This window comes from Branchiostoma lanceolatum, chromosome 1 (genome assembly GCF_035083965.1).
Source record: "Branchiostoma lanceolatum isolate klBraLanc5 chromosome 1, klBraLanc5.hap2, whole genome shotgun sequence".
Lineage (NCBI taxonomy): Eukaryota > Metazoa > Chordata > Leptocardii > Amphioxiformes > Branchiostomatidae > Branchiostoma > Branchiostoma lanceolatum.
This window is the reverse complement of record NC_089722.1, coordinates 11711392-11721282: the sequence shown is the minus strand read 5'-3', so window position 1 is coordinate 11721282 and position 9891 is coordinate 11711392. Positions and strand designations below refer to the sequence as shown.

General features: G+C 42.4%; 1 protein-coding gene across 1 annotated transcript; it reads left to right on the top strand.

Moving 5' to 3' along the window:
• The first annotated feature begins 826 nt into the window (after positions 1-826).
• LOC136434445 (lambda-crystallin-like) lies at positions 827-9536 on the top strand. Its single transcript, XM_066427246.1, has 7 exons — positions 827-946; positions 2676-2805; positions 3145-3249; positions 4603-4764; positions 7721-7915; positions 8140-8245; positions 8954-9536. The coding sequence occupies exons 1-7, from the start codon at positions 912-914 to the stop codon at positions 9181-9183; spliced, it is 963 nt and encodes a 320-aa protein (XP_066283343.1). The 5' UTR covers positions 827-911; the 3' UTR covers positions 9184-9536.
• The last annotated feature ends 355 nt before the right edge of the window (positions 9537-9891 follow it).

Below are 9891 nucleotides of genomic sequence, written 5' to 3'. Positions count from 1 at the left end.
TGGTTTTGTTCTTCTTTTGTACGTCTTGTCGTTTGACTTGTCCAGGGTAGTATATGTTTTTGAATAATAGCAACTGATAGAAATGTGCTGATATTGCCTGACTGGTCATCTATAGTTTCTATCAAGTTCGGGATCGCTGTCTTCGAATCTGATTATGTCGGCTCCGTAGTATAAGTTTTTATTGCAAAATACAAAACAAGACAGAGTAGTACCATACTTTACTCTCTAGGCAGAGGTTGGTGGAGAAGATTGTGAACCTTTTTATCATTTGCCCCGTTTTCTGTCGGCACTCTCCCCTAAGAGAGTTTAAGTAACTTTATAACCATCAACTGATAACGTTACCTGAACAATCTACATTCGGCAATTTTCCACCAAATTGAGTGAATAGTGAAGAAAGCGGCTTTGTTCGTGTAAAATCTTGTCAAGTAAAGCTAGCGGACTGCGTTCATGACTGGAAAGACAAAAGAGGAAGTCCCCAGCCGGTGTGCGCAAGCCTTATATAACCGTGTAAGGTCGTCTGGGACTAGGAAGGGGGCTTCTCCCCAGAATGTTACATTGACCAACCTGAAGGGGACTGTGAGGTTACTTTTTTGTTCCGTTTTTCATTAGGAACGAGATTGGAATAGAGCAAGTACTTGCAGAACCATAAAGTTCCGGATCCTGTACATTGACCTCTTCTTCACTAGCTATAGTAGCTAACGTTAGTTGAGATACCCTAGCTATAGTACGTAGCACTATATAACGTTAGTAGCAGTACTCATGTCATTGGACTTGAGGGGGCGGTTACCGCCGTACTGCGTTACGTGTGGTTGCTTTGTCCCTGCATATGTTGTGACTCTTTGAACTTTGAGTCCAGAACGCCTCTATATCTTGCTGACTTAACGATAACGCCAGACCCTAGAGTCAGCAACATGGATACCAAGGGGAAAGTTGGCATTATAGGGAGGTAAAAAGTGTTTTTGCTTCTAACTTCTGCGGATATTGTAAGAATTGCGCTCTAGTACGATCCACAGAGATGGCATATAACGTTACATGCTGTGGTACTAGTAACAAACACGTACAAGTCGGTTCGATGTCACGTTAGGTAAACTGTACCTTAACCTTTCCCCAGAATAATAATAATCTGGAGAAAAAGACTCTTTTTACACAACCAAGGGATTTATTCAACCGACGTTTCGGTGACCCTCTGTCACCTTCTTCAAGGCAATTCTGACTGGTTCACATAGCAATGCAGCACAGGTGTTGCTGCTTATACATATTAATGAGATGCAAACGCAAAATATTTACATATGTACAAACACAGGGGATGACATCACTATGCGGTCCCAAACGTACAGAAGTGTAACACATACACAACTACATATCGATCAACAAACAATGCAACGATTACTTCTTTAGGATGCGTTTGTACATATGTAAATATTTTGCGTTTGCATCTCATTAGGCCACACCAACTTGATTTTATGGATGACATCCTCTGGAGACCCCAAAACTAATGCGCGCGGGCGAAAAAAAGAAAAACCCAGCAAAACAAAATGCTATTAAACCACAGGACTACTAGACTACAAAGCTGGTATTACGAACTGAACCACAGAACAGTTTATTTGTAGGAGGTACATGTAGGTTGTCTTGTTCATCATAGCAGACTCAGCGCAAGTGATTGATTTTTAATATATTGACTAGAACGACCAAAGAAGTAAACTATTAGAAGGTATTTGGCTCCAAGGACTGTGGATGATATATGACTGTGATGAGAATACTCATATACACCCATAAAGGCAGTTTCAACATACATGGCATTGAACTCCATATTAAGTATTCCATGGTTTACGCTCACAAATCCCTCTGCCAATCCCCCAATTCCTCTCCCATGTCTCTCATTGTTGCAAAAGAAACGTGTGAGAGCCGCTCTGGATAAGTCGTGTTTGAAATTGTCTGGGTGATACTCACTGGCCACCGCGATCCTCTCGTACAACTGTGCAAACGCAAAATCCCCCTAGCCAACATCGATGGCATACCAATTCACATACACCCCCAGTTTTCCGATAAGCCGGCACAATGCTAGCCTTTTGCGGCAATCTAAGTCGGCAAGTTCCGGAGTTCCGTGTAGCCTTGGAGGAGGTGATTTTTTTTTTTTGGCAACAGGCGAAAATCAATGCGCGCGCGGATGTCATCCATAAGATTAAGATGGTGTGGCCTTAATATGTATAAGCAGCAACACCTGTGCTGCATTGCTATGTGAACCAGTCAGAATTGCCTTGAAGAAGGTGACAGAGGGTCACCGAAACGTCGGTTGAATAAATCCCTTGGTTGTGTAAAAAGAGTCTTTTTCTCCAGTGACTTACCAACCTGATGAAACTATTCACGGATAATAATAATCTGTTTGTTTGTCTTTGTGCGTGTTCCTTAGTTATCTGAATATTGTAGAGTGACAGGATGTAAGACGGAGCATGGTGTAACCGGAAAGTTTCAGGATAGGAATGTTGGCTTGGCCCGGGTCCAAAATTAGTCCAGCAGCCTGACAGGAAATGACATAGACAAAATTAGCGAGAAATTCACAATGACGAGTTCAACAAAAAAAACTATTTAGAAAGATCAAAATATTTCACGAAGGTATGAGATCTTCGCTTTCCTGTTACTAGTGATTATATTTGAATTTGTCCTGCATTTTCCAGTGGTCTGATTGGCCGAGGCTGGGCGATGCTGTTCGCGGCGTCAGGGTACGAGGTCTGTCTGTACGACATCCTGCCTGAACAGGTGTCAGGTGCGCTGGACAATATCAAGATGCAGCTCCGGGATCTGAAGGTAGGGGGAGATTCTGATCGTAATAATACTTGACTGGCAACAACGAAAGTAAAACAAAGTTGCTGAATAACCAGGGTGAAAGTAGAAATGGAATCTATCTGAACGAACACCTTGAATAACCTCCCTTAGCAGTTTTTTTGGCTTATGATTTGCTTTTTTTCTCGTGGTTAAAAGCTCGACTCATAGAGCCTACAATTATAAGGAGACAACAGCATGAATGAATGCTGAAAATTCCTCTACTCTTAAAAAGTACAGCAAACTGTTATATACGGCTAAGAACCCCCAGTCCTTTGATAGCAACGCAATCTGCGTAGAAAAATATGTGCGTTCGTTTTCCAGAAATCCGGCCTACTGCGTGGGAGCCTGACGGCAGATGAGCAGTTCGGTCTGATTTCTGGCTGCAGCGAATTTAATGCAGCCTGCCAGGGGGCGCTGCATGTCCAGGTAGGCTGGTCTGTGTGTGTACTTAATTTTCACTACTGCTATCCAGACAGACATGGTCTCAGCAACCAGTCAAGGGACTGAAACGAAGTGGTTGCTGAGGAGGAGTGGTTGTTTAGCACAGGGTTGTAACGTTGGGTAACATAAATTCGCGGGGTACTTAAATTCGCGATTTTTCGAAAACGGCGTATTTAGGGATATGTGCTACATGCAAAATCAGTTATAACGCAGCAATGCAAAGCAGATAGACTAACGTATTCAGAACACTGGCTGAAAAGCTTCGATAACCATGCATTAGAAGTTGGCGACGTCAAAAACTCTCCGTCCCTTATTGACAGAGTCTGGGGGCTTTGTGGGAGAATCACCCAGCACGGTTGTTCGCTGGTTTATAAGACAAATGTCACATCTCCTGCCTGCTAAACACAATTATTTATAAGACAACTTATTACAATCTCTTTTGCTAACCTGCAACTGGATTCTAAGTGTGATCAATCATCAAAACTCCTCTCTGTTGCTACAACCTACGGCACGTGTATTTTCCCACCGCCATATTGTTAACCAGAATCCTGTTGTCAAGCAGACGACAAAGGTTTGCGAGGAACACTTTTTTGTCTAAATGCTGCGTGTGATAGTGGACTGAGGAAGATATTTTCCTCAAAGTTTGCTCCTAACACAACAAGGAACACATGGACATAGTAGTATTACCATTGCTACGGCATCCAGCTAACTTTCCATGAATAATGTAACGTTACACGTTGCCCGATGATGACGATGGGCCGACTTTGAGTGAAGTTCTACCGACTCAACACACGGGTTGTTCCCGAACTGGCCTGATGTGTGCGGTACGGCCGTTTTTTCGTGTATTTTTTTTTACTTGGACACGTCTATATCCATAGCACTCTCCTCAAGCCAAGAATGGAACGAATAGCTGCTGTATAAAATGTGATTAGCGGTAAGATATTGAAGACGAATCTTCTCTCCCGAATTAATGTGCCCTCCTGTCCGACAGCACCGTTATTGTGCGTGCGGCGGACGGTAGTTTCAAGTTGAAATATTATGGTGTCAGCACGACTAGAGACAAAATCTACCATATATATGATAAGTGCAAAGATAGTACATTATACTGACAGAATTATAGAAAAAAAAGGATGGTTTATTGTTCTGCTAGATTGATTTCAGTCAACCATTATCGGAAAAATCCCGAATTTATGTTACCCAACGTTAACTATGTAAAGTTGGTTGTTTTAATGTGGCTTGTGACTTATTTTCGTTTACTATGCCAGGTGGTTGGCCGGATATGTTTGACTGTATTATCAAAAACTGTATCATACACGCGGTAAATAAACCTTTCTACAGGAGTGTGTCCCAGAGAACCTGGAGCTGAAGAGGAAGATTTTCAGCCAGCTGGATGCGGTTGCCGACGACAACATGGTTCTGTCCAGCTCCACCTCCTGTATCCTGCCGTCCAAGATCTTCTCTGGATTAAAACATGTCAAACAGTGCATCGTGGCACACCCGGTAGGTGTCTCTGTTTCTTCACCTGTTTGCTAGTCAATTGGCTGGTATTTCTGCCTTCCAGTACTAGTGTAATCAAGGACGTTCCTTGGTTTAACACACTAGCTACACAGGCAAACAGTACGTCGTGGCACACCCAGTAGGTGTCTCTGTTTCTGCATCCGTGTTTACACGTCAATCGTATATCTGACTTTCTTTGTAACATACTTGCTACACGTGCACACAGTACAGTAGCACACACGTATGAACTCGGTACTTCACGTACTATTCTGTAATGTTTCAATGGTAAAAAAGAGTTATTCTGAGATAGTCCTTGAAAATTTAGACTCACTCTACTAACATAATAAGCGACCAGCTAACTAACCAACCAACCAAGCAACCGGTCGACTTGGCAACCAACCAACCAACCAACCAACCAACCAACCAACCAACCAACCAACCAACCAACCAACCAACCATCAACCGACCGACCGACCGACCGACCGACCGACCAAACTAAAATCATATAAAACTAGAGTTCCACGACCTCATACCTTCGCCAAATGATTTTAACCTTTATGACTGATGTATTTAGGAGCGTTTCTCATCAATCATAAATCATAACAGTTCATCGCCTTCACCCAAATAACACAAGTTGTCCAAAGTATGAGCTTATCAAAGAAGGTTATGCTAACATTTATCATTAATTGTGCAAATTAGGTCCTTATTAGCATGATTTGATTCAAGTATGATATTGCCATCATTTACCTGTATGTAATCATAGTAGCTTCTCATTAATTATGCAACTTACGCCTACAATTGCATATCTTCTATCTATTAACATTTCTCTCTTCCTCAGTTACAAATGTCATATATTTGAATAGTCATCTCATGGAACACAGCGGGTTTTTAAAATTGTCTCGTTAGTTATGCAAATTAGAATCTGATTTGCATAATTATGGTCCAATCACACTTAAGCTATCTACATAACAAAAGCCATCAAGCCCATCTTGAGTTACGTTTGACGAACGCTTCTGAACGTCTTGAACGACCAGGAACGTCCATGTCCAGGAACGACCAGGAACGCCCGATTCCAAATCTTCAAAATCTTCAAAATCCCCCGGAAATTCCAAATCTTCAAAATCCTCAAAATCTTCCAGATCTTCCGATGTGACCGTAGCATTAATAACACTAACAACTCAACCAGTTTGGAAAGTCTGATCTATAGTTCCTACATGGAAATAGGAAGCTTGCCTAGGTCCCCTCTCCCACCACACGACCTGGCCCGCTTTACGTCATACATGACCCCATGATCACATGATCGCCGCCTTCCTAACGTTTATCAAATAAAGAAAATTCTCTCTGAACAGCATCTTGTGAAATAGAGTCCCGAATACTATATTACGTGATGAATACGAACCTTCTTTTTCTGCTCGCGATCTTCTAACTTTCGCTCCCCTGATGCTGACCTTGACCTCTTCTTTCTCCCCATGTTGTCACGACTTTCGATAAGAGGTTACAAATCTCTAAAATCGCTAAGAAATTTGCGGTTTTCTGACAAAAAAACTTCTCGCAAATGTAGCTATAATCCTTCTGGATCCTTCTGGGTCCCGGGTAGACGGTCATGTAAGTGATATCCCCTGGCCTGCAGGTGGTGCCTGGACGAGTGATTAATGGCTACCAGAGTCGGGAAACAGGCCTTGCCAGTGACAGCAAGGTATCCGTGATTAATCACCGCCAAGCCGAATAAGCCAGGTCGTACAGCAAGAAGCTTACGCCCATTGTAGAAATTTCCTTATAAGTTATGTTAATGAGGCCTTGTCCTGCATGGTTTCTGGCTGATATTGTTCACCTTTACTTAGCTTCCTAATGATACAAGAATGAAATTCCAATCCTTTAAAATTGTGGTATTTTCAATTAGTATTTTCTTATTAATTATGCAAAATAGATAGCTATTAGCATAATCGGTATCTATCGATACATCTCTCTTTTTCAACTATATATGTCACGTGTTTGAGAGTCCTATTTTGAAAGGCAGCAACTTTCCTTACTAATTATGCAAATTAGCTCCCGATTTGCATAATGAGTATTCGATTATGTAAAGCATTAATCAAGCTATCTACATACCATAAATCAAGACGATCCGTTGACCATAAGTCAAGTTATTCATGTCCAAAGGTCAAAACAAATAAATTAAAAACACCCGCTGCAGCTCCAAACAAGCCGCTAGAGGGCCCAAACGTACACAACTTGCTTCATGTGGCATGGACTATCTACCACACAAAAATCATGACCGTAGCACTTGCAGAAAATTTGACCTCAAACTTTGGATATCTGCTGCAGTACTTTAGGTGCCCGCTAGGAGGCCCATCATTGCACTTGACCTACTCCTTTAATAAACTTGCCTATTTACTAAATATCGTGCACAGCCATCAACAGCTTCTCGAGTTAGCCTGTCAACAAGCAAATACGCATATATAAACAGCCCGCTGCAGTACCGCAGGAACATGCCAGGTGACTCATTTTTGAACTTGACCTCTGTTATCACAATCTCTACGTACCCACCAAAAATCATGCAGGTCCATCAACAATACATCGAGTCATGTTGTCTACATACAAACATACTAACATAAAAAGTCCACTGGAGCACTTTAAGAAAACGCCAGGTAAACCATTTTCGTACATGACCCCTTTGTTTCTTCAACCGCCACTTACCTACCAAAAATCAGCAAGATCCGTCAAAGATTTCTTGACTTATGATCTTGACATACATACGGACCTACTTTACAGCTGGCGTAACCGATAACATAACCTTCCGGCGAAGGCATACCTTCCCGGCGAAGGTAACGAACTGAACTGAACCAATTAACCAGCTCAACATTACTCTCTTCTGCTTACCCCTTCCTCACACGGTTGCCTTTACGTACCTTTCCATATCCTTTCCCAATCAGATACCTTCTTTGCCCCCTCCCCTCCCCAGATGAACCCTCCGTACTACGTACCCCTGGTGGAGCTCATCCCCCACCCGGAGACGGAACAGAGCATCATGGACCGGACACGTGCTCTGATGAAGGAGATCGGCCAATCACCGGTCAGCCTGAAGAAAGAGGTTGATGGGTTCGTCCTGAACCGGATTCAATTTGCGATCATTGCAGAGTCCTGGAGGCTCATACAGGTATTGTCAGGATGCGGACCTTCTAACGTTAAATGTTCTCTTCCCCCATGAATTCTCAAAGCTCATTAAGTTTGCAATACGTCATCGTCGCCGAATTTTGGAAACGTTTTTCGGCCTGTTTCTTTTTAAAGTCTTTTTTTTTTTATCTCGGTTAACATTAAGCCATTAACAACAATATACAAGCTTGCTTTTTGAAGTTATGACGATGCTTTCTTGTTTTGCAGGATGGAGTGTTGTCTCCTGAAGATGTGGACACAGTGATGTCAGAGGGACTGGGTCGAAGATATACCTTCATTGGGCCATTAGAAGTTATGCAGCTGAATTCTGAAGGTGGGATTTGATTTGTTTGATTGATTGATTGATTGATTGATTGATTTGGCTGTGGAAAAAGTACGGCCGGGGCTACCCAACTAGCCGGCCGAAGGCTGTTTCAAAGGGTTATCAGCCCTGGTAACTAGATTAAACAATATACAAAATTCAATATAAATTTTCACGTTGAGATGTTTACGACTGAAATATGACTAAATTGATACATATAAAGGTGTACATAAAATACAAGACTAAGATACATAGAATTTTCTTTATACAAAACTAGCGCAAAACTAAAGCAATTTGCACGATATAATAATGTCTGTAGATATGTAGGGTTTTGCATTGGTATCCAAGAAGTGAGAACGAGACAGGGTGTTTGGCGGGCCAAGGATGTAGGAACAAGCTTTTTAATACAGATGATAAAAAAGTAAAAGAATTATTTTCGTTCCATCTCAAAAGGCGCCATACTTTAAGACCTCCGTGAAAACGGAGGTATTCTTTTCGGTCTGTGTGTTTGTTTGTCCTGGTGTGAGTCCGTAGTTATATGAATATTGTAGAGTGACTGGATACGAGACGGTGTAGACGGAGACTGGCAGGATGGGAAGGTTGGCTTGGCCCTGGTCCAAAGTTTGCCCGGGTAAGACTAAAACAATAAATTCGCAACAACAAAAATGAAGAAAAAAAATTTCACGTAGGTATGAGATCTTCGATTTCCTGTTGTAACAGGGATGAGGAGCGCCGTTGATCGATATGGAGAGAGTATACAGCGGGTCCTGTCCACATTCGGTCCCGTCCCAGACTTCGGTGGCCAGACCCTGGCAGACATCAACGTCGCCATGTGTAGTCGGACTCCCGCTACCCCCGAAGCCCTGGCGGAGCGGAGGCGGTGGAGGGACGCACGGCTGGCGGCCCTGGCTACACTCAAGTCTGAAATGGACCGTCTGATAAGCGGCTGACGTCCATGTGTGCTAGCAGTTGGCCGGTCACATCTCCAAAAGGGGGCCCGGTCGACCTGTTTGCCGGAACGAAAAATAAAAGTAATCAGGAAATATACACAAATTATACTCCTAACTATCTTTGTTTTTTTAACTAGTTTTGCGTGTTTTGCTGTCCTTTATACATGTATCATACTTTCAGTTCCCGCAAACTACCCGACCGGGCGCTGGTTTGAAAATGTAACCCTAGCATTAGTAATCTTCAGCCTTCAACTGGACAATCTGAAGGCCCAAATCAGTCCAGTGGATCGACTTCAACTTGTATTATTGCTTGCAAATAAAGTTTTTCGTTCAATGGTAAAGCTGTCCACCAACGATTTTCTGAAGATATCATAACTAATCTCCAAGGCCAAGCAGATGTAGCAGTCGGACTTGTTTTAAGTGTAAAGTTTCTAGTGTTTGTACGCTTTTTTAGGCGTGCGCTTTTTACTGTACGTTATAGTGCCAGTCGGTTATCCGTGTAAGGCGCGCCTCAGATTAGGCCTTTACTAGTGCTTATGGTTCAGGTGTCGTTCATTAGGCCATATTGATTTGATAATATTGATGACATCGACTTTCGTCCATTTAAAAAAAAAAGGCCAAAGGTCGATCATAACGTTATACACTTGAACGTTTTTGGTGACGTATGAATTCGTCACTTCAGCAGCAGTAGAGTTGCGTTGCCAACAA

What these genes read in the sequence shown, in the direction of transcription:
- LOC136434445 (XM_066427246.1), top strand. Translation starts at nt 912, where the DNA reads ATGGATACCAAGGGGAAAGTTGGCATTATAGGGAG. An exon ending in TGCAGCTCCGGGATCTGAAG is followed by an intron (nt 2,806 to 3,144) that starts GTAGGGGGAGAT and finishes TTCGTTTTCCAG; the next exon opens with AAATCCGGCCTACTGCGTGG. An exon ending in AGGGGGCGCTGCATGTCCAG is followed by an intron (nt 3,250 to 4,602) that starts GTAGGCTGGTCT and finishes ACCTTTCTACAG; the next exon opens with GAGTGTGTCCCAGAGAACCT.